The 24913-nt window shown below is 45.1% G+C and overlaps 1 protein-coding gene across 5 annotated transcripts in view; it reads right to left on the bottom strand.

Moving 5' to 3' along the window:
• The window catches only part of vps8 (VPS8 subunit of CORVET complex), a 734009-nt gene that overhangs the window by 18977 nt on the left and 690119 nt on the right, over positions 1-24913 (bottom strand). For all 5 annotated transcript variants that reach the window (XM_041200655.1, XM_041200658.1, XM_041200657.1 and 2 more), the window contains one exon: positions 11156-11233. In XM_041200655.1, coding sequence (XP_041056589.1) covers positions 11156-11233 — 78 coding nt within the window. The remainder of the gene's footprint in view (positions 1-11155; positions 11234-24913) is intronic.

Genomic DNA, 24913 nt, shown 5'->3' with positions numbered 1-24913 from the left:
GCAACCCCGTCATCACCTGCTCCAAATACTTATCCAATTTTCCCTTAGGTGGGGTGATTTCTGTCTCAACCACATTGCAATTGGTCGGCGCACACACACACACACACACAAACACACACACACACACACACACACACAAACACACACCACGGGATGACATTTTAAAAGCCACTTAAATAATTGAAAACATCCCAAAATAAACTGCAGTGGAAGAGCTCAGGGTTGACAGAAGCGGTGAGCGCTTCAACACACAAGCAAGTGAAAACTTGCAGAAGCAGGGGACAGCACTTGGAGAATCCCTCAAAGGATGATGTGGCCTTATTTCGAGTTCAAGCGTGCAAGGACAAAAATGTGTCCCAACATCCTCCACAGGCCAAACGTGATGAATAAACCTCTCCCTCTTCCTTATTCTCAGTACAGTTTCTGACTGACATGCTGTGTTTCTGGCATTTTCAGGTTTTGTTTTCAGGTTTCCCGTTTGCACAACACTTTCTTGCATTTTGTTCACAATATATCCGGCTGTGCTATCTGAGCTTTAAAAAAAAATCATTCACGGGAATGTGGGCTTCGCTGGCTGGGCCAGCATTTATTGCCCATCCCTAGTTACCCTTGAGAAGGTGGTGGTGAAGCTGCTGCAGTCCCTGTCATTCAATGCTGTGCATGTTATTACCCTGGCTTCAGCACCACGTCCTATGAACTATCCGATCATCCCTTCCCGTTATTTATCCACCCTGCCTTTAATCCTGCTTCTAACAAGTTACTTATGCAGCTTTTATTTTTAACAGGACACTGACAGGATCAGAAAGACGTTCAAGATTATAACAGCAATTTTGGAGGAGCAGTGTAATGAAGAGAAAGGTGACTTATTTAGAAAACATGTCCGATGAATGAATGCAGAGCTCCGTACATTTTTCTCTTATCAATAACTGCACATTAAAATTGATAAGGAACCATTCTGAATGCATTCTGCCAAGAGAGATTGCTCCTCAGGACCATGTTACCAGACAGTATCTCATCAAATTGTTCAGACAAGGTCATAAGCTGTCAAAGTAACGTTCAAATAATTTACAGGAACATCATCTGAAGCTCAGTCATGGTTTTACTTCTGCTAGGTGGATGCATTAGATAACGTGCTATGTTTGACTGAATTATGGAAAGGAAATTAAGTGCACTGTCTCAGCACGGACAGAGCTGCCCTCAGCCTGCGTAATCCAGGAATGTGTATTGACCATTGGTTCAAATAGACCAAAGTTCTGGGGCTATTTGTGCTGATGCAGTGCTTTATATGTCAACCACCCAGAGGCAACATTAACAACAACACCTTGCATTTATATAGCATCTATAACACAGTAAAACATTCCAAGGTGATTTTTAATAATTTGTTCACGGGATGTGGGCTTCCCAGGCTGGGTCTGCATTTATTGCCCATCCCTAATTGCCCCTTGAGAAGGAGCTGGTGAGCTGCCTTCTTGAACCGCTGCAGTCCATGTGGTGTAGGTACACCCACAGTGCTGTTAGGGAGGGAGTTCCAGGATTTTGACCCAGCGACAGTGAAGGAACGGTCCCAAGTAAGAATGATGTGTGGTGCCCTGCCAAGTGGAGGGTCTAAGTCCTCACCCTATATTGTTATAAAATATGTATATCATCATGGCTAACATAACGTTTTATAAACTGAACAAAGACTTTAAAATGACTAAAGCCATGGTTGGCTTTGGCTCAGACAAAAGGAACTTTCTGGCATTCAGAGAAGCTGAGATAAAAACAGAAAATGCTGGAAAAACTCAGCAGGTCGGACAGCCTCTGTGGAGAGAGTAACAGGAAATGTTAACTCTGTTTCTCTCTCCACAGAGGCTGTCAGGCCTGCTGAGTTTTCCCAGCATTTTCCGTTTTCATTTCAGATTTACAGCATCCGCCGGGGTTTTGCTTTTATCAGAGAAGCTGAGGCCCTGTTATGTCTGCACCTGGTAAGCTGCAGAAGACCAACCAACGGCATTCTAGAGTTGAGGAGACCTGGGTTACTGCATTCCCTGAGTCAGTAAGAGTCATCATCTCCTTTCTTCCTAGAAATTGTTATGATGGATAGGAGCAAGTGGCCTCCTCATGGTACACAAGGTGCACTACCTAACTCGGGCAATGCCTACTAACACCCCTGGATTCTCTGAGGCTGGTTTAGCCCCCACCCATCACACTGTTAACACAATTTTCTTGGATTTGAGATAAAAGTCCCTTCACCGCTGATTAGCACATTCTATCCCCCGCTGCCCTCCAGGTTTTAACAGGCTCCTATTTTCGGGCTTGGGGATTGGTGAGGGTTGTGCAGGCTGTAGAATTTTGAGGCTCTGACCAGTTGCTCTGTATAAGTTGCCTTCCTGCCAGTGCACTCAGCCCTTGGGCATTGGCTGAGTCCCCGTGACCTGCCCACTTCCTGATCTGAGGTGGGAGGGCTCTGTTACAGCACCACCACAATCCCGGCAGGGGAATCGCTGACAGGTTGAAGCCATCACTGGGCCATGTTTATTGTCAAATATTTGAGAGGTGGGGGGGGTGCCTTCCTGGGAGGAACAGTCATTGAACCCCTCAGCTTGTATAGTTAAGGCGATGCCAGCCCTGGCAAGGATCCCTGCCTTCCACTACTACTACTCTACCCATTGCCAGAGGCTCCAGGTCAAAGTATGCCTTCTGAGCATCGAAAGATGCCACAATACCAGCCCATGGGTCATTTTGTAGCCATCTCTCCCACTCAGCACACCTTTCAAAGGCCACATCATCCTCTGCAGCCATCTTCTGCGTCATTAGACTGTCTTGGATAGGCTGTTTAGGGGAATCCTTCCCCACCACTTGTCCCTGAGACTGTCTCAACTCTACTTGAGTTGTTCTCATTGCTGGGTCTCAAGGATCTGGGTGACCCTCTCTGTTGGCCTCCTGCAGAGCTCGCACGGTTCACACCAGTTTGCTCAACATGTCCTCCATTGGGGTCGCACCTCTGACACTACGTCACAGAGAGTCCTCGAGAGTCATTTAAGGCAGAGGTGACCATTCGGCCCATCAAACGCATGCTGGCTCTCTGTAGAGCAATCCAGTCAGTCCCATTCTCCCGCAGTATCCCCATGGCCCTGCAAGCTTATTTCCCTCGAGTACCTAACCAACTTCCTTTAGGCAGCGAGTTTCAGGTCATTGTACATTACACAGTCGTACCATCTCTGGATCCTTCACCCCAGAAATACCCAGCTTCTTACAGTCTCCCATTTCTCTCAAATCGTGCCTTTCAAACTCAGCTGCCTGGGGAAGGCTCTACTTGCACCGGTTGCATTTACCTTTTAAAGGTGAGCTTTCTTATAGGACCAAATCCCCACTCTGGGGTCAATGCCCTCAACGGCCTGTTACACCCGATTTAAGAACTTCCTGCTGGCACAAAGCCAGCAAAAAAGGAGATTCTGAAGAAACAAGGAGGTGTGGAATGAAACCTAAAAGAATAGATGGGGAGGAGAGATGTTTAATCTCTGTGAGTGAATTATGGTTAGTGCATGTTGTACTCTTTTTGAACCATTATTAAAATTATAAACCTGTAATGTAAATTTTAAAGACAAACTAAAATGTGAATTTCAAACTGGATTTGATAACATTACTAACCAGTTTATTCTCACTGTTACCTGATAACATTACTAACCAGTTTATTCTCACTGTTACCTGATAACATTACTAACCAGTTTATTCTCACTGTTACCTGTTCTAATTATATTACTTCAGGGAATTAGGGATGCAGCTCTTTTAATTTTTGTCCTTCCTTTTAAAATTGTTACTCGCGTTTTCACGCATCATTCCCCAAATAGTAAGATCTCTGTTTAAAAATGGAGGCATCTAAATTCCCAGATCTAATGCACTGGCGGATGTGCGGTGAGGTGGAACTCCGTCTAACAATAGCTGCTGAAGTTCACCCACTGTGAAGCCTGGGGTTCACTGCGTGTGTGTAAAAACAGAGTGGGAATGGGTCCTTCCAACAGGGAGCAGGTGGGAGCAGAGAAGGAAAAAGCTCGTATTTATATAGCTCCTTAAACGCCATAAGCTGCTCCCAGACACTTCACAGTTACAAAGCAAAATTTGACACTGGGTCACATAAGGAAATATTGGGACAGATTGGTTAAAGGGGGACGTCTTAAAGGAGATGAGAGAGGTAGAGAGGTGTAGGGAGGGTGCTCCAGAGCTTCGAGTCCAGGTAATTGAAGGCACACTCACCAATGGTGGATGATTAAAGTTGGGGATGATCAAGAGGCCAGGATTTGCGGGTTATAGGGTTGAAGGATATTACAGATATAGGGAGGGGCAAGGCCATGGATGGATTTGAAAACAATTACAACAATTTTTAGAATTGAGCTGATGCTTAACTGGGAGCCAGTGTCGGTCACCAAGCACAGAGGTGTGCCGTGTGTGTGTGTGTGTACAACTCTATAATCCCAAACACCACTCCCTTCTCCTACCACATTTGTCTCCATCCCATCGACAGGTCAATCTTACCCCACCATAGAGCATTTGGTTTTAATTCTGAATTGAATAGGGAGGAGACAAGATGAGACTATGTTTATAACCAGGACATGGCTATTTGAATTTTTGCTCTTCCTATGTAAAATGGGCTTGTGTATCCTTTTGTATGTTATTTGTGTGTTTTGACTGCTGCTTCGGATCCGAGTCCATTACTTCTATTTCTCTTTCACTTCTGTTTAGCTGACTTGGTCCCTTGTCTCCTGTCTTCACACCGTGCTGTTACCCAGTTATCCCTATTATCATTTCTCCTCTCTCCGGTATTTTTCCCACTCAAATCCTGACCTCATTCCTCTACTTTCCTACTCTCCTGCTGTCATCCCACATTCCCTCTTGGATAAGCCGACAGCTTCTCTCTATTCGCCTCTCAGAATGTTCCAAAAGGCTCATTGATGCATTTACCAGTGCCTTATGAGCAGCAACCCCCTCTATCGCAAACCTACCCTCCATACATCTGCCAAGGGCTAATCCTGCCAGGGTCCTCCTTGTCCCCTCCCAGTGCTAACACTGTGGACTCTGCCAGTGGATCAGGAATCACTGTCCCTCTCTGCAACTCCCTCCGGAAGGTCTGTTTGCTTACGAAGAGAATCCTTGACATCCATGACCATTTTGTGGATAATTGCACTGACATCATGGCTTTGACAGAAACTTGGCTGACCTGTGATGACACCTTCTCCCTACTGAAGTCTCTCCCCATCTAGCTATACCTGCCACTACCTGCCCACCAAACCCTCATATAGGTGAAGCCCTTATCACCATATCGCACCTTGGCCTGTTCCTCTGGCACCTTCTCCTTTGAGAGACTCATCTTGTTCCATCCCCTCCTATAAAATCTTTATTCTCTACCCCCCCACCCCCCCATCGAAGTTCCATATCTTTCTCATTGAGATTTACTTCACTGTTTTGCCCCCTTGAGCCTCGGTACTGAACAATTTCTCATCTCCGGTTACTTCAATCTTGGTCACAACTCACCTTTGTCCCCAGAGTTCGCTGCTCTTCTGTCCTTCTTCTACCTCTCCCTCTAAATAAACTCTCTTTTCCTGAAGATGCTGGCGAATTTAACACTGTTTAAATCTCTGTTCCCTGGCCCCCCTCTGGCCAGACTGGCTGGGTAGGAGGCTGAATGCTTGCTGGGTGGCCTTCATCAGCAGGCTGCGAAAGGAGAACCGAGAGGAAAGATGATCGGAACAATCAGAGGGGGAGGTCAGGGGTTTGAAGAGATCAGAGGAATCAGGTCAACAGATTAGGGACATTGTGGGGACAGGTGAGGAGACTGAAGACACTGGGGGGAGATCAGGAGAGTTGGGGGAAGATTGAAGATTCCAGCCGGGAGCAGAGGGATCTTAAAGAGTGGGTGGGTGGGGCAGGGGACAAAAGAGGAAGCCCTGTCCATCCAGCTGATCCCTTATTCTATCTTCATCAACACCTTGGACACCTTCCCACAATCAAGGTGATGCGACCAATGTGTAATTTAGGGTTCATTCCCACACACTTTTAATGATAAGGATCACGCCTGTTACTCTCTAATTGATTGGGATGGCATCCAATTGCAGTGAGATCTGAAAGGTATTGGTGAAGGGATCTGCACCATTGGATTAAAAACGGCCAGACACGTGGCTTTTCCATCTTATGCCAACCCCGGTGAAATGCAGAGATTCCAGTTCATTCTTCCCTTTATCCTTCTTCAGCAGAAAGACTATGGCAACATTGATCTGTACAATAACACGACTACATGGTTGACATGCTCCCTTGGAAAACGTTATGGAAAGAATCCCGCAGAGCTTCTCACGTTAAAACGTCCACAACTATGGGCGGTCCTTTCCGGGCAATGCATCCCCATGGGAACAGTAAGCAATGCTCTAATTGGTTTTCAACACTGATCGGATTACTAACCTGGAAAAATTCCTCGAACACATCACTAACAGTGCTTTGAGACACAAGCACGCTATCCGAGATCTCCCACACAAGTTCACCCGCCATCTTGCTTTAACCCCAATGGTGGGTAACTTTTATTTTTCATTTAATCCCTTTTGATTTTGATTCCCTTTTCATTGTATGCATTGATTCCAATGTATTTCACTCCTCAGTGAGCTCTCTATAGGATGGGAAAGGTGATTGGAGGCTGGGTTACCCTGTGCTGGCCCATGCAGGGTTGCTGGAGATCTGGGATCAAATCCCTCGGAGCAGGATTTTACGATGTTCGGGTGCCTGACTGGGATGCTTGGACGTCTTCTTCCTGCTTCTCAAACCTTTAGTTTTGATTTTTCCAAGTCTTCAGCTCCCTGAGGAAGCCCCTAGGGTCCACGCCCGCACTGACGTTCTCCCACCCCCACGCTGGCAGCGCTCGGCTTCTCAGTACACGCTTCACGCTGGCTGACCCTCATCGGGCCAGCCTGCAATCGCGGTCGGTTGGTTGGTGGTCCGCTTCCCCGGCAAATCCCGGACCCGCCGATTGTGCCCGCCCCCGACCTAAAAAATCCTGCCCTTGGCTAGGGTGAAGTTCAGGAATATCGCCACACTCCCTTCCATTTAAACACCCATCAGCTGCCTCAAACATAAATATTCTGCACAAGTACCGAGCTATGGTAGCACCGCTGCAAGTGAGAAACTGAAATACAAATTTATTGTCAGAAACTGTAACATTCACAGGGTCGTGGCCACTCTGAGGAGTATTTCTCATCCGGAAAAGTGATGGGATTTAAAACGATCACGGCATCGGCAGCATCAATTATAATAAACCGACGTTTGCAAATGTTAGGTTTCTTTATCAGACTGATCTGGTTGTAAGCCTGAGCTGCTATGCGATTGCAGTTGTGCTGGGAATATTGTGCAGTGTTGTTTGACAATCATCGGGCAACTGATGTGCCAGCGGTGTGTGCTGCATACACAGAAACATAGTTAACAACCTGAACCACACACTGAAACTAAACAAGCTGACGGCACAAGCTGTCTTACCTTGCAGTCTCTTCTCCTCTCCCTTCGCTAATTTACCATGCTAACTACTGTCAACGCAAACAGCTCAAATCCCTCAGCAAAGCTGAAACTGATGCTGCACACTGCACTTCTTCTAATCTACACCTCTCAGCTCTCCCACAAATATTATTTTAAATGAGCAGCGGATATGTCGTCTGCTGTAATTCACAGGGGGGGCACAGTAATCACAGAATCATACGATAGTTTTTATTCACCCTTTCCTGGGATGTGGGTGTCACTGGCAAGGCCAGCGTTTGGTGCCCAGCCCTAATTGCCCTTGAACTGAGTGTCTTGCTAGGCCTTTTCACAGGGCAGTTAAGATCAACCACACTGCTGTGGGTCTGGAGACACACGTAGGCCAGACCGGGTAAGGAAAGCAGATTTCCTTTCTGAGAGAACATTAATGAACCAGATGGGTTTTTATGACAATTGATGATAGTTTAACGATCTAATATTCCAGATTTTATTAACTGAATTTAAATTCCACCAGCTGCCGTGGTGGGATTTGAACCCAGCATCCCTGGGCATTAGCCTGGGACTCTGGATTGCTAGTCCACTGGCTTTGCCACTACGCCACTGTCTCCCCTTGATATACAGCACAGGAAGCCATTCGGCCCATCATATCTATGCTGGGTCTTTGAAAGAGCAGTCATGTTTAGTCTCATGCTCCCAACATTTTATCCACAAACCTCTAAATCCCTCATTCGGTCTGTCCAACTCCCTTAAAATTATTGATGGAATCAGCTTCCACCACCTTTTCAGGAAGGAACATTCCAGGTCCTGATAAGTCTCCGAGTGAAAACCTCTCTCCTCTTCTCCCCTGGTGACCTTTACCCAATGACTTTAAACCTACGACCTCTGGTTATTGACCCACTCACCGTGGGAATAGCTTTTCCCTCTTTACTCTATCAAAACCTTTCATCATCCTGAAAACCTTGATTCACTCACCTCTTAACTTTCCATGTTCCAAGGAGATCGGTCCCAACTTAGGAGAACAGGTCAGCTCCCCATCACCTGAAGAAGATGTCCCGCAGCTCGAGATGCTCCAGACACAAACAAGTTGTGTGTGTGTGTGTGTGTGTGTGTGTGTGTGTGTGCCCAATGTTGCAGCATAGCTGCCAATTATCACCGTCTACAGGCAAGAAGTAAATGCTTCAGATCTGCATGGGGTGCACTTCAGTACAAAAGGGTAATTGCAATCTCTGCAATTAAAGAAGACGATCAGAGAGGGAAGCAGCAGCATTCAGAGCAGGATCCCAGAAATCACCCCCAGGGAAACTTCAAAGGTTCTCCATGGGTAGCCACCCTTTAAACTCAACTGTGCATGGGACGTAGTCAAGGGAACCTTCCAGTAAGTTCGGAGGCACGGTAGTGGCCATGGATAAACTAATTCACACAAATAATTTTAAAATAGTCCTTTTTAGGATACAAAACCGTTTTAATTTGGGCTGTTTAATCAGCTCGTGCCTGTTTTGTACTATACCAACTCCAAGTCTCTGTGGCTACAAGCTGCAAGTGTGTGTAAGTATCGCAGTTAAGGTGGAGCAGGTACAAACATCATTTTTGCCAGGACCTCAGCCTCCTATGTTCCATGCTGCTGATGGCTTTATCAATATAATTGTCCTTCACCAGTTTCAGCCTAAAGCTTCTTTCTTGAAGTATCCTGGCATACAGACTGAAGGTTTACATCACCTCCACTGTTGAATATCATGTAGATTTCCAGAGGGCCCCTCTCAGCTGCTTCCTTTTAAGGTGGAAGAGACCTAGTATCTTTTTCATAACTCAAATCTTTCACACTAGGGATCAGACTTTGCTGCTTTCTATACCAGCCCTATGGCCTGAATGTTTCTCCTAAGTTGTGGTGACTAGAAAGGACTATTTCCAGTGTATATTTCACTGATCTAGCAATAAAATCTATTAATTGACGTTACAGAGTGTTTTGACATGTTATGTACTACATGTACCATCACTCTGGATCCCTTTTCTCATGACCTGGAGGATGCTTATGATATTTATTTTCTTTCAGTTGGTTATTATTATTGTTTAGATACTGCAGACCCACTTGGCCCTTTAGGCTCTTGCGATGATACACAACATGTAACAGGTATCACATTCAATTTCCAGCTATTCTGTTGGAATAATAGTCCCAGTTTAGCTGTAAAGCACACAGTGTTAATAAGTGTTTTTAGTGGAAAACAGAAAGCTGAATGCAATAATCGCTCCTTGGATTTGACAAGCTATGAATGCAATCTCAACAAGATCGTTTTTGACAAGAGTCGTGATTATATAGATTGGATGAAGAAACACAGAAATCACAGCAACGGATGCAGAGAACACACACCTCATACCTCTCCATGAGAAACAATTATCTCTAATATCATAAAGTTTGCAGAATAGTAGAGAAAATGTGGCTGTGGACATTTTAAATTACCTAAGTTTATTTTTTTGAGTAATGAGTCTTGGTTGAGAGCCCAAACATCCATTACTCTGTTGACACAGCTATACCCCAGGGAAAACATTACTTAATTTGCAGCTCTTTCTCACTGATCTATTCTGTCAATTGCACAATGTTTGTTTACACAAGATAAAGAGGTTTCAAGTGCTTTCAGTTTCTGCTACTGATACTTCAAAGGTTCTAGAGGATTGACAATTTTCTAAGGCAGATTCAAGCTCTGATATAAAAAGAGTGGCCATAGTGAAGAACATCATGTAATTCACAGGAAGCTTTAATGATGGCTCTGTTTAATGAACAGATTTACTGAATAATTGTGCAGTTTGCATCAATGCCTCTCAGTGTTACTGTATTTTCAGACTTTTACTGACTATCTTACCCAAGGAGACACAGCAGATATTAAAGAAGGAAAAGTGTTTTCATTGTTTGAAACATTGACTTTCTACTTTTGGCTGTTATATTTATTGTGAGCAGTTACTCTGTCACATTGAGGAGTAAATATTTTTTTCATTGCCCAACGATGGATAATCATGACATATGAAGTTTTAAAATTCTAAACTCTGCATTAAAAAAGAAAGTCTGTTTCTAATCAGAAAGGCCTAGAAGCAGAAAGCTGCTGCTATAATCCAGCATGACATAGCAATGCCCTTTAGATAAGCCTATGGGCAAATGTTTGGAAAATTACATAAATAAAGCTGCTGCATTGGTGCAGGAGGAGATTCTCTTCTGAGGTTGGGGCTGAGGCACATTATCGTGAGCAGGCTAGAGATAGTCGTACTGTGCAACTTACTCTTCACTATGCCTAACCTAGGATACTCCATGCCAAGACTGGGTGCTCTGAATGGCAAGTGGAGAATGCCTCTGTACTCAGGCCACTCAACTTAATAAGCACAAAAACATACTTTAAAGTAATGAAAATCTCCCTATCAGAATTGCTTTTAAAAATCAGATGTGCCAGGGACAATGCGCAACCCAGAACTCGGTACATAGAAAGCAAGAGATAGACAGATATCGTGTGGTTCCCACTGCCTCTCCAGGTGTAAGCCCCTAGCACAGAGTCAGACTCGTAATGTTGCACTGCTGTCTCTGGTGATCTGCATTTTTTTAAAACCCTGTAAGAGACATTACTGTTTTTTTATAGAATTATTTTCCTTTAAGGAAGTGAAACTAGCAGCAGAGAAATGAAGATCGTACCCTAGGTGGTCCTCTGTAGAGGCGTCGGAGCTGGTCAAAGGCTTGGATCTGCTGTGGTTCCAGTGCCACCTCTGTTGGCTGTTCCAAAAGAGAAAAAAAATTATAAGAGACAGAAGGTCCACTTCTGAATGATGGCAGCATACCAATAAAATTCAACTCAACAACACCACTCTCGGTGGTGGCACCAACCTTTAACAAGACTATGAAAAACACAATTACAATAGCTAGGTTATAAATCTCAATAGAAAGCATTTCTGAAAAAGGAAACATGCTGTCCAAGCTTTTCATCTTCTACTCATCAGGACAAATGCAAAGTTTTGAAATTTGGCATTCTTGCATCTGTCCTGGTCAACGTAAGAGGAGAAACTTTGACAGCACGTCTCTTTTATTCAACAACAGAAGACATTTCATTGTTGAAACCAGCTGCTCCTGATTTGCATAACAATCTAATTTATTTGGATATTATCCACCGGCTATCATTATTTCACTTTCTTATTTAATGTTCCACATTATAAAACACACAAGAAATTGTTCATTGGCCATTCACTGATAGTGAGAAGTCAGATCCACAGGATTATTTCACCATATTTTGTGGACCTTATCCACTTTTAGCTGAAATCTACAGAATAAACTTAGTTTTTTTAATTCATTCATGGGATGTGAGTGTCATTGACTAGCCCAGCATTTATTGCCCATCCCTAATTGCCCTTGTTCAGAGGGCATTTAAGAGTCAACCACATTGCTGTGGGTCTGCAGTAGGCCAGACCAGGTAAGGATGGCAGATTTCCTTTCCTAAAGGACATTAGTGAACAACAATATCAGTCATCATCAGACTTTTAATGCCAGATTTTTTTATTGAATTCAAATTTCATGGTGGGATTTGAACCTGGGTCTCTAGAGAGTTACCTGGACCACTAGCCCAGTGACAATACCACTAAGCCATCGCCTCCTCAAACACATGGTGAACCTGATCATAAAGAGTTGGTGAGTTATCAGGTCAACGACTCATGGGATACAACTTGTGTTCCACTGCTCATAATCTGCACTTGACTGTTATTTTTGAAATAATGTTTACAATAATGATTCACATTAAGTTTTGCAGTAAACATATACGTAAATATATATGTATATGCAAATAGATTGCTGGCTTCTTTTGATGTTTGGAAACTATGACTTCACTGTCCTGTTTATATTCAGGACGTTCTCAAAATGGTTCAATTGAGTTACAACCGAACAACGAACGCTGGGGAACGGCTTCAACACTGACAAGTGAACCGATTAATACTAACTGGAGCACAACATTAAATTGGTTGGTGCTGGGCAAGGCACTTTCTATTCAAACATACAAGATTAGCATCAATCTTGGCACTTTCTTTTAAAGTTATGGAGGTAAGTAACTTGCATTCAGAAGCACAGAACAATATGCTCCAATCTGCAGAAAAGACCAAAACATTACAGGAGCAGATGATTGCGAGGGGAGAGTCAGAGCCTCACACAATGATGTGAATAAAATATGTAGCCCAGCAGCCCACTGACAGATGACATTTAATAGAGAGATATAAAGCATAGGGAAAAGTTAATAGCCAATGTACAGATTCGACAAACCGTGCTGAGACAGATGGATAATTATTAATCCTCTCGTTCTCGATGTGACAATTAGCAAAGGAAACAAGACCAAATTATGAAGCCAAAGTATTAAGTGAATGGGCAACAAAATGGCAGATAGTAGACAAAGAAAAACTGTTCCCATTAGCTTATGGTACAAGGAGTAGGGGATTTAAGGTTTCGGGCAAAAGATATTGGGGGATCTTGGGGAAAAGCTTTCAATACGCAGTGAGTGATAATGAACTGGAACTTGCTGCTCACGTGGTGGAAGTGGAGACGATTGATGATTTCAAAAGGAAGTTGGATGGGTACAGTGCAAAATAAACTTACAGGGGAAATGGGATTGATTGGATTGCTCTTAGGAGAGCTGGCACGGAATTGATGAGCCGACTGGCCTGCTGTGCTATAAAACTCAATGACGAAGCAAATAGTGATCAACGCGTGGAACTGAAGAAGTTGGGTATGGAAATGAAGATATAGACTCAATTAGGAGACAGTTTTAAATAAAAACAATAAATGCTAGAAATGATCAGCAGATCCAGCTGACCCTGTGGAGAATTCTGATGGAAGTTAACCGTGTTTCTCTCTCCACAGGCGCTGCCAGGCCCAATTATTTCTAGCACTTTCTGTTTTTATTCCAGATTTCCAGCATCTGCAGTATTTTGTTTGAGACACTTTGATTCTGTTCTTGCAGCTGAGAGTGTGGTTGGGTGAAGCTGTACATTCTCTCTTTCTGGGTGAATTATAAGTTGGGCTGAATCGGTTTTTGATCTGTCTCCACCTTGTAAAAAAATAGAATCACCCTGCCCTCTTCCTTTCCAAACTTCTACAATTGCAAAACGTAGCAGAACAAGAGTTCCCTTCATTGAAGTGCAGTGAAATAAATCCTGTACTGTCACTGTGAATTTAAATGGCAAATTAATCAGCTCCGTTTCAAACAATTCTCTGCTTTCGGCTGTCACACATCTGACCTTAAACTGCAAGTTTAAAACCTGTCCAGCCATTAATCCCTTATTCCACACAGAAGATGTCAGGGCGCGGACTATTAGCACTACATAATAAACGTGGGTAAAAACTGGCACAGCTCGACTCACCTCACAGATACAGCAGCCTGAACAATCTCGAGTGTAAGACGAAGAAACAAAACAATAGTTGTGTCAGGAAGATTATAATAATTCCCGTAACGTTATTGGAATTTATTGTAAAATACTGGTATCTGTGTCGATACGGGCTGAATCTTCCGGTTGGCGCGCGATGACTTCTGGCTTGTGCCCCGACGTCATTGTGCGCATCTCGATATTTCGTTGGGTGGGCGTGTGCTGGAGGGGGCTGTGTGCCCGCCGAAATGTCAATGGCCTATTAAGGCCATTAAAAATGTAATTAAACTAGTTAAGAATGCTGCCCGTCCAGAATTCGGATTGGCGGCAGGTGAAAAGCCCAAGAGGCCTTCGGGAATTTCCACAAATCTCATCTGCGGGCAGGATGAGGTTTCCTGAAGCTTTTATCAAATAATTCAATAAATTTCCCCACCTTCACAAACATGTCTCAACTTATGTAACACTGTCACATGAGGGGACATGTTTGAATAAACTTTTACATAATTTATTGAAGTTTTTTATTGTCTATTCAAACTCCTTAAGCTCCATGCCTTAGGGTGATTTCTGCGTTCTGTCACATGCATGAAAGAGCCAGCCCCAACTCTCCCTCCTCCCCCCACCCGCACAGGTAGCACTGATCAGCTCTGCACCCACCCCCACCATAAGTACAATCCTGATGCAATGCGTGTATGTGTATGTGCGTGTGTGCATGTGTGCGTGTATGTCTGTGTGTGTGCATGTCTGTGTGTGTGCATGTGCGTGTGTGTGCGTACGTGTGTGTGTACGTGTGTGTCTGTGTACGCGTGTGCATGTGTGTGTGTACGTGTGTGCATGTGTGCGTACGTGTGTGTGTGTGTGTGTATACGTGTGTGTGTGTGTGTGTGTGTGTGTGTGTGTGTCTGTGTGCACGCGTGTGTGTGTGTGTGTGTGTGTGTGTGTGTGTGTGTCTTAACTGGATTAAGGCAGCTGGCCTGAATGCTTTGATGTAGTAGAAGGTGAGCTAGGTTTGAAATGTGAACATTGGTGTCAAGGGAACATTTGCATTGTTAAATAAACCAGCTTAGATTGTTTTCAAAAGAGGGAGTGAAATGTGTCACTGAGCCAGGTGGAGTTCAGAAACACTGGGCTGAATTTCCCCGTCGGTGAGCAGGGGGTGGGGCCCACTCGCCGATGTGTAACACGACGCGGGGTGATGTTGGGTGGAACCCCCGATGTCATCCTGCCCCATTTAAATTTTCAGGAAGGTGGGGGGTGCAGCAAAATCAGCTGTGGGCCCACCGACCTGTCAATGGCCAATTGAGGCCACTGACAGGATCACTGAAACAATTAAAGGACCTGCCCGTCCGATCTTAAGGCTGGTGGGTCGGCCAGGAGCTCCGGCGGGGAATAGAGAAAACAGGAAACCTCACCCAGCGGCGGGATGAAGTTTCATATAGGCTTTAAAAAACTTTAGTAACGTTTGAGTGAAACTTATGTTATGACTTTTTTATTTTTCTATTTTTAATGTTTGTACAAATGTCAGTGATCTCACTGAGGCTGCACTTAGCCTCAGGGGGATGTGTGCTCTGTCGTGCGCATGCGGGAAAGAGCGCACTCTCGCTTTTGGGGAATCGCCCTCTGCCCACACAGGGAACACATAGCGCTTCCCACCGGGTGTCACGCTGAGCGGGCCTTAATTGGCCCGGCCACTTAAAATGGCGGCTGGGCCCGTTTCTCCGGTGGGGATCGGCTCCCCGCCCGCCGGAGATTGGGTCAGGCCCGCCCACCTGCCAGGCAGAAAATTCCGCCCAGTGTGTTTACTTTTCCCAAAGATTACTGGTAAAACTTTGTACTATGAGAGATTTTTATTATCAGAAAGGTAAAGTCCAAAGACATAGTGAAACAATGGGAATTTGCATTCAAAGGGGAAAATAGGTATAAAGGAGAGAAGGCTGTGTGTAGGGCAGGCACTGTTAAGATCTAACAAGTGTGAAAAGCCTCCAGCATCTATGCCTCAAGCTGCTAACTTCAAAGAACTGAAGTTAAGAAAACTCACTTTGAATTTGACTGGTTCAGGGTATCATGTTTCTTTGCCTGGGTCTTTTAAAATCTGTGTCTTACTATTGCCTTAATAAAGGTGTAACTGGGAGTCAGATTAAGTAGGGGATTTAGAAGTTATTATGGTAGCAATTTGTAGACATATGTATGTGCTCAAAATCATTTCTCTTATTAATAAATATTTATTCCAGTTTTTTTAAAAACCTGTAAGTCTTGGTGGTCTTATTATTACTGAATTCAAGGCACAAATGGCAAAACAAGTTGTGGCAGCTGTTTCAAGTTTCCCTTTGGGATTTGAACAACTCAGCATTTACCATCGGCTGTGCCATAACACTTAGCTATGAGTGCTGAATGGCTGATAGCAAATCAGCAATCTGCTTTATCCACAACGGAAAGAGAGGTTGGACGGAATGTAAAACAAACCACGGCTCAATATACCTTCTGGCCATGGACATGCATGTCAGTGAGGAAGGTATGAAGGACCCATGGGTAGTGGTGGTCCAGTAACACCGTATACAAAACACTGCTCTCGTGAGTCTCAATACAAGCCTCAGTGTGATGTTCAAGCTCATCCTGCTGCCCAACACAGTTACACTCTTCAGCAGAGGACAACATCCTCTGAAAACAATCCACAGGAATAGTCACAGGAGGAGGCCAATCAGAACCTTGAACTCATCCCACCGTCCAGTTAGAATGCAGCTGATCCACACTTTAACTTCCATTAGCCTGATACCATTGCCTAACAAGAGTGTATCAGTCTCAGACTCAAATCTCAATGACCGACGTTGAAGTGGGATTGAGAGTGATCACATGGAGACGTGAATAAACTGTGTGGTCCCTCCACCCCCCACAAACCCTACAGTTAGCTCAGAAGAAGGAGATAAAACAAATTAAGATATAAAAAAAAAAACAAATAACAGCTCCAGGACTGATACTTAAACTGTCCAGGTAGATGCAGAGGAGAGTTACTGTATGTCGCTGGTGTGAACCTGTGATAGGGGAACAGGAACAGAAATACTAGGGCCTGTACAATATGATAGGACTGAAAAGTAACTTGGTACTTGAAGCAAATGTTTTGAAGAAGGTATTGCAATTGCACTCACAGGGAAAGGCTGATGAGCATCCTTTATACCTATTTTCCCCTTTGAATGCAAATTCCCATTGTTTCACTATGTCTTTGGACTTTACCTTTCTGATAATAAAAATCTCTCATAGTACAAAGTTTTATCAGTAATCTTTGGGAAAAGTAAACACACTGGGCGGAATTTGTACATTAGCAAACCTGCCACAGAGCCTCTTGTCACTCTCAAGCTACATGGATGACCCCGGCTCCAACTTGGCACAAGGCTTCACACAGAGCTTGGAGCCCAATCGTTACAGGGTGCAAGTGGCAGAGCTTCCAGCCCCGACTGTGATGCTGTGTTTGCTGTTTGGTGGTCTCGGTTTCCATCGCTGCACAAGCGGAAATCACCCAGTGTCCGAGGGCAGCAGCAGAAGCTCAGGATGAAGTCATGAAACCTCAGTTGGTTACGTTCCAGATTCAGACCCGGTGTCACCGCGGCTGCGATACCGGTTCTCAATGCGGCTCTGCAGCTTCTCGCGGTGACCCAGCAAGCTGTGCTCAGGATCACTGAGGCGTGTACCCCAGGGAGTGTCAGGGAGCTGTGGAACATGAACCTGCCACCCTCCCACAGGGCGGCAGCATCGGCCTTGCACCCGTACACCAATTCTACTGCCCGTCAGCCAGCTAACCCAGGCTGCTTCCGCCCGTGCTGAGCTGCTGCAGTCCGAGAGCGGGCCCCCCGAGCTCAGAGCTGCTCCAGGGCCTCCCACAGTGTCCCCAATGGAAGTCCGCAGCCTTCCACCAGCCAAGCTGCAGTCATTGGGAGCACTCAGACAGGCACACACACACCTGCAAGGCAGGCACTGAGGGAATGCACAAGGGCGATTAGTTCCGTTTATTGGAATATGTCGGATAATGTTGGTAAGGAATTGGCTGTTTTGTGGTGCCTTTTATTTTGGGATTTTGGCCAAGAGGACACTGTAGCAGAGAGATGAGGAGGTGGGGAAGAGTGCAGCAACAGTGGTCTAAGGATTATATCTGGGAGACCAGCATCTGTGGAGGTGCTAAAAGCAAAATACTGCGGATGCTGGAAATCTGAAACAAAAATAGAAAATGCTGGAAAAGCTCAGCAGGTCTGACAGCATCGGTGGAAAAGGAAACAGAGTTAACGTTTCGAGTCTATAAGAGCAGTCATATAAGCTCGAAACATTTACCCTGTTTCTCTCTCCACAGATGCTGCCAGACCTGCTGAGTTTTCCAGCATTTTTGGAAATGGAGCAATGGAGTCCTGTTTGCTTCATCCCTTCCTCGTCTTCTTTCTGAGCTAGTTGCTGGGGGGGGGGGGGGGGGGGGGGGGGGTGGCGGTCAGGTTCCCTCGTGATTTCCATGTTGTGGACAATGCAGCAGATCATCACAAATCAGGACATACTCCCACAAGTACTGAAGCCTTACCACCGAGCAGTCCAGGTAACGCAGGATGCTGGTGGTCTACTCCACATGCTCTTAGCTGCATCACGGCTCTCACTGGGGGGGGGGGGGGGGGGGGAGTGCTGGTCAGGTGATCCAGGGGGAAGTATCGGCCTCGTGTACAGCGGGTAACCCTTGTCACTGTCGCTGAGCAGCCGCTGTCTGGTTCGATGTGGTGGCTCGAAGATGGCTGACTGGCACAGGATGAAGCTTCATGCAATGCTGCCAGGATAGTGAGGGTTCACGGGGGTGGTCGCGCACTGACTGCTTGTTCACGGAACCCTCTTCAGTTCCCTATTGCAGTGTCCATGGAGCCACATGGGTGTGAAATCAATGGATCCCTGGACCATCAGGACACCTATCCTCCTGGCAAAGCTGTGCCTGCTCCTCTTGCTTCTCCCTGCTAGAGAAAACAAAGAAGTCCCCTCTCTTGGCCTACAGGAATTCAGTAACTTCCCTGATGCAGCAACGCATGGCGGACTCAGATATGTTGGCAAGGTTCCTGGCTCCAGGCTGGAAGGAGCCAGTGGTGGGGAAATGGAGGGTGACAGTGACCTTTCTGACCACTGGCAGTGCTACCTCTGCCCTGCTCTGCATCTGCAGGTCCAGTTGGCAGAAGCCGTATGGTTCTATAACCAGCTTCTTGATGAAGTGCAGCAGCTATAGTCGCTGCTCTTGGCTGAGGTACGGGTAAGAGGAATTCTCTTGCAAAACCTAAGCTGGACGAGGCCTCCTGTTGACAGCTGTTCTCGTCCTCCCTCTGTGAACAGCTTCTCCTCTCCGCTTTCTCTCCCTGTAATGCTGCAGCCCAAGAGTAACCACAGCCATAACCTCCCCATGACTGGGATCAGGTGCTGAACTTTTTAAATTCACACCAATCCTGTCAATGCCCAGCACCTTCTGATTGAAACAGCTCCTCCAACAACACAGTACAGAGTCATTCCACTCACTCTGCAGTAGGAACGTGTTTTGCAGCCTCCGTTAACAATCTGTTGTACACCACAAATTCCACGAGCAACGAGACTAGTAATGTCTGAGACAACACACTGGCCGGGATTTTGCAGTTGCAATGATAATGAAACGGCCAGTGTCTGGCAGAATTCCTGGTCTTGGTTCTAGGAACTCGGTTGCAGGTTGAATCCATGGAAGTTACAGCAAAGTATTCTTGTGTCCCGGGTATTGGTTCACTCTGTAGGCAAAAATACAGGGTTCTTTCTCAGACTCTGAGAGAGATGGAGGTCAAAGGCAGGCTGCTAGCCTGCAGTCCGGTCTTCTCTTCTGAGGTTAAACCATGACTGAAAATACAATTCAAACGCTGTATAATTAAAGGAATTCAAACAGCTCAAGTCTCAGTCATGTGACAGGGTGGTTTTGGGGCAAGCTATTCAGCTAACAAGGCACCTGGTTACAACCCATTGTGTTTTGAGCAGTTAACTGTAGAACCATTATCCTAATTTTGGAGATGATGAGTCCCAAACAGCTCTGCCTTTGTCCAGAGCCGGCTGGTGCAGTTATATTGTCTATGAATCTATGAAAGTTTATATCAGTCACATTCCAGGAGGGTGATGAGGAAGCCTTTGTCCATTGGAGCTAAAAGCATGTGATCAGCTGTGGCCATTTTATCAGTCCAGCCATTGGTTCATTTTTTAAAAAGTAGTAAGTTTATAAAGTAGCCAGGGTGAGACAGATATATATGTGTTCCTTCCTGTCTTCTGATCATGACACTAGGATGAAGTCCATCAAGACCTGGGGACTTGTCAACCCACAGCTCCAACAACTTGCTAAGAACCACTTCCCTGGTGATTGCAATTTTCCTGAGTTCCTCCCTCTTTTCCAATTCCTGATTTACACCCATTTCTGGGATCTTACTTGTATCCACTATATTGAAGACTGATGCAAAATGCCAGTTCAATTCACCTACCATCTCCTTATTTTCCATTATTAATTCCCCAGACACACTTTGTATAGGACGACGCTCACTTAGTTGACTCTTTTCTTTTTAAAATATTGATAGAAACTTGTGCTATCCGTCTTTATTTTGTTACCCAGCTCTCTCTCATACTCTATTTTCTCCCTCCTTATTAATCTTTTTGTCATTTGTTGCTGTTCTTTATATCCTGTCCAATCTTCTGACCAGTCACCCATCTTTGCATAAGTATATACTTTTTCATTAAGTTTGATACTGTCTTTAATTTTTTAAGTTAACCACGGATGGTGGGTCCTCCCCTTGGAATTTTATTTCTTGTTAGAACGTATCGATTCTGTGTATTCTGAAATATCCCTTTAAATGTCTGTCACTGAACCTCTATTGACCTATCCCTTAACCTCATTTGCTCTGCTTTTATGCCCTCATAGTTGCCCTTATTTAAGTTTAAAGTACTGGTTTTGGACCCGCTCATCTATCCCTCAAACTGAATCTAAAATTCAATCATATTATGATCGCCTTCACCATGAGGTGATCAATTAATCCTGCTGAGGGAACACTGATGTAAGGGGAACAACTGGCACTGGTGTAAAATGCTCAGTTCTATTATTATATTCTGTCATTTATCCCAACCACGTTCACAGGGGAAGAAAATTATTCCAGCAGCAGTGTCCCTACATATCTCAGCTGCACAGACAGCAGGATACAGCAAGTTAATATTAAGCAGGGGATTCAGCATGCTTTGACAGGCCAGCAAGTGTGCACTCAGCGTCAAATCACTCTGCAAACCTGCAAGAAAAATCTGCAAAAAGGGTTTTGCTGAATGTTTACCTGTAGTTCGGCAGCTGACAGAACATCATTATTAAGTACACTAAATAGCAGCTTTAAGGACTACAGTGGGGAAGTAGTCCTAAAGCACAGGCAGTGAGGGCCAGATTAATAAATGAAATGTGGTATTTCGTCAAAAACAATCTTCCAAATGGAGTTGACCAAATCTCAGACATGATCAGCAGCATCTGCTGATTGGTTCTGTTGAAGGGTCATGAGGACTCAAAACGTCAACTCTTTTCTTCTCTGCCGATGCTGCCAGACCTGCTGAATTTTTCCAGGTATTTCTGTTTCTGTTTTTGTTTTGGATTTCCAGCGTCCGCAGTTTTTTGTTTTTATCTGCTGATTGTGTCACTGGCTGTCACCGCATGGTAATCACAATACACACTTCAGTTACAACACAGTTCTCTCCTTAAAGACCACACTGACCTTGTGAATCATCCCCTGCTCCTGTGAAAGTAGTGATAAAAGCAAAGAACTGTGGATGCTGGAAATCCAAAACAAAAACAGAAACAGAAATACCTGGAAAAACTCAGCAGGTCTGGCAGCATCGGCGGAGAAGAGCACAGTTGACATTTAGAGTCCTCGTGACCCTTCAACAGAATCTGTCAGAAGTGCCAAGTGGATGATCCATCTCAGCCTCCTCCGGAGGTCCCCAGCATCACAGGTGCCAGTCTTCAGCCAATTCAATTCACTGCACATGATATCAAGAAACGGCTGAAGGCACTGGATACTGCAAAGGCTATGGGCCCTGACAATATTCTGGCAATAGTACTGAAGACTTGAGCTCCAGAACTTGCTGTGCCCCTAGCCAAGCTGTTCCAGTGCAGCTACAACACCGGCATCTACCCGGCTATCAGGATAATTGCCTAGGTATGTCCTGGACACAGAAGGTAGAACAAATCCAACCTGGCCAATTACCGCCCCATTAGTCTACTCTCGATCATCAGTAAGGTGATGGAAGGGGTCAACAACAGTGCTATCTAGTGGCACTTGCTTAGCAATAACTTGCTCACTGGCTCCTAGTTTGGGTTCTGCCAGGGTCACTCAGCTCCTGACCTCATTAGTCTTGGCTTAAATATGGACAAAAGAGCTGAACTCCAGAGGCAAGGTGAGAGTGAATGCCCTTGACATCAAGGCAGCATTTGGCCTAGTGTGGCGTCGATCAGCCAATGGGAATCAGGAGGAAAAGTCTCCGCTGGTTGGAGTCATACCCAGCACAAAGGAAGATGGTTGTGGTTGTTGGAGGTCAGTCATCTCAGCTCCAGGACATCACTGCAGGAGTTCCTCAGGGTAGTGTCCTTGGCCCAACCATCTTCAGCTGCTTCATCAATGACCTTCCTTCCATCATAAGGTCAGAAGTGGGGATGTTCGCTGATGATTTCACAACGTTCAGCACCATTCACGACTCCTCAGATACTGAAGCAGTCCATGTCCAAATGCAGCAAGACCTGGACAATACCCAGGCTTGGGTTGACAAGTGGGAAGTAACATTCACGCCACACAAGTGCCAGGCAATGACCATCTCCAACAAGAGAGAATCCAACCATTGCCCCTTGACATTCAATGACATTACCATCGCTGAATCCTCAGCTACCTCAGTTTTGCTGAGGGTTACCATTGACCAAAAATTGAACTGGACTAGACATATAAATACTGTGACCACAAGAGCAGGTCAGAGGCTGGGAATCCTGTGACGAGTAACTCACTTCCTGACTCTCCAAAGCCTGTCCACCATCTACAAGGCACAAGTCAGGAGTGTGATGGAATACTCCCCACTTGCCTGGATGAGTGCAGTTCCAACAACAATCAAGAAGCTCAACACCATCCAGGACAAAGCAGCCCGCTAGATTGGCACTCCATCCACAAACATTCACTCCCTCCACCACCGACGCACAGTAGCAACAGTGTGTACCATCTACAAGATACACTGCAGGAATTCATCAAGGCTCCTTAGGCAGCACCTTCCAAATCCTGACCACTACTATCTAGAAGGACAAGAGCAGCAGATAGATGGGAACACCACCACCTGGAAGTTCCCCTCCAAGTCACTCACCATCCTGACTTGGAAATATATCACCGTTCCTTCACTGTCACTGGGTCAAAATCCTGGAACTCCCTCCCTAACAGCACTGTGGGTGTACCTACACCACACGGACTGCAGCGGCTCAAGAAGGCAGCTCACCACCACCTTCTCAAGGGCAATTAGGGATGGGCAATAAATGCTGGACTAGCCAGCGATGCCCACGTCCCAGAAATGAATAAAAAAATGCAAAAGAGTCAAGTCAGTAAATCTCCAATAACTCTTCTTGTCAGTGAGGCCAAGCATCAGAGCAACAGGGTTAATACAGCAAAATGCCACCTTAATCAAATGTTCATGGACTCTGGGCTACACATGGATTCCTGTTGTCACTGCGCACCGGTTTCCAGCATGGTACAGCCATGTCTTCATGGTCAGTTCGTCCTCTATCGTTAATTAATTCTGTTTGGAAGGTTAGACTTTGGGTGAACTGTTCATCAAGTTGACAGGTCACAGGAGAGAACAAGATGACGACTGATGAAGATGCAATTTTCTACCCATCTTGATAAGCATTAATATTGATAATTTTACTGAAGGCTGCAAAGTATCGCTAAAGGCCATCAAATTAGTGTCACGTCATAAAGAGAGAGCTGTTTTTGGAAGAAGGGTGGAAAATGTCAATAATTTGGTCCTGGAAGATACCTTTCTACTTAAGCATTTTCAATTATAAATGTGTTATTCAATCCATATTAACTACATGGCCTACTTACCAGACATGCTAGGGAAGAAATTGGGCTCTGCAGTGACCACCTATAGGGGTACCAACTGACCTCCTAAAGCTGGGAAATGGGGTCCATTGCGCACTCACACACACTTCCAATGGGCCAGATACCATCTTGGTCTGGTGGTTTGTGCACATGCACTAAACAAATAGATTATGATGTGTAATGCTGATTTGATGCCTGCACTCCCATTTCCATTCCTGCTTTGATCCTCTATCATCTCACATGAAGCTAAACGGCTTGAAGGATCCTTTCACTTCAAGGGATAGTGAGTTACTTATAGCTTAGTCGCTGGATTATTTCTTCTGGCTGTTGTTTTTTTTTTATTCATTCATGGGATGTGGGTGTTGCTGACTAAGCCAGCATTTATTGCCCCTCCCTAACTGCCCTTGCTCAGGGAGCATTTAAGAGTCAACCTGTGGGTCTGGAGTCACATGTACTCGGGTCCCCAGAGGGTTACCCTGGGTCTCTAGAACACTAGTCCAATCACAATACCATCACCTCTCCGCTATAGAGTTGGTGCAACTTCATACATGTTTTTGAAAGCTTTCCCATAGTTGTCTAGAGTTGCAATAGTCCACAGTGAGTGGTTGGCTGCTTCTGAAGTACTTTCTTGTTGATTTAAAAGCTTTTGCTGAAACATGTTGCTTCCAGAAATGGGTGGCATATTAGACTTTCCTCTGGGAGAATGAAGAAAGGTCTTGCAGAGCAGGTCAAACTGATGGAAGAGGGAGGGAGATAAGGAAGAGCAGGAGAAGGGCTTGCAGAGGAGGACAGACTGCTGGAAGAGGGAGGGAGATGAGGAAGAGCAGGAAAAGGGCTTGCAGAGGAGGACACAACCACCAATGGTCCTGAGGAAGCAATTCTCTTCCCGTAACTTCAGCAAAAACCAATACTTGGGCTGTTTTCATGTCACTAAATGTTGTGACTGAAAT

This window comes from Carcharodon carcharias, chromosome 12 (genome assembly GCF_017639515.1).
Source record: "Carcharodon carcharias isolate sCarCar2 chromosome 12, sCarCar2.pri, whole genome shotgun sequence".
Classification (NCBI taxonomy): Eukaryota; Metazoa; Chordata; class Chondrichthyes; order Lamniformes; family Lamnidae; genus Carcharodon; species Carcharodon carcharias.
This window is presented reverse-complemented; position numbering and strand designations above follow the sequence as displayed.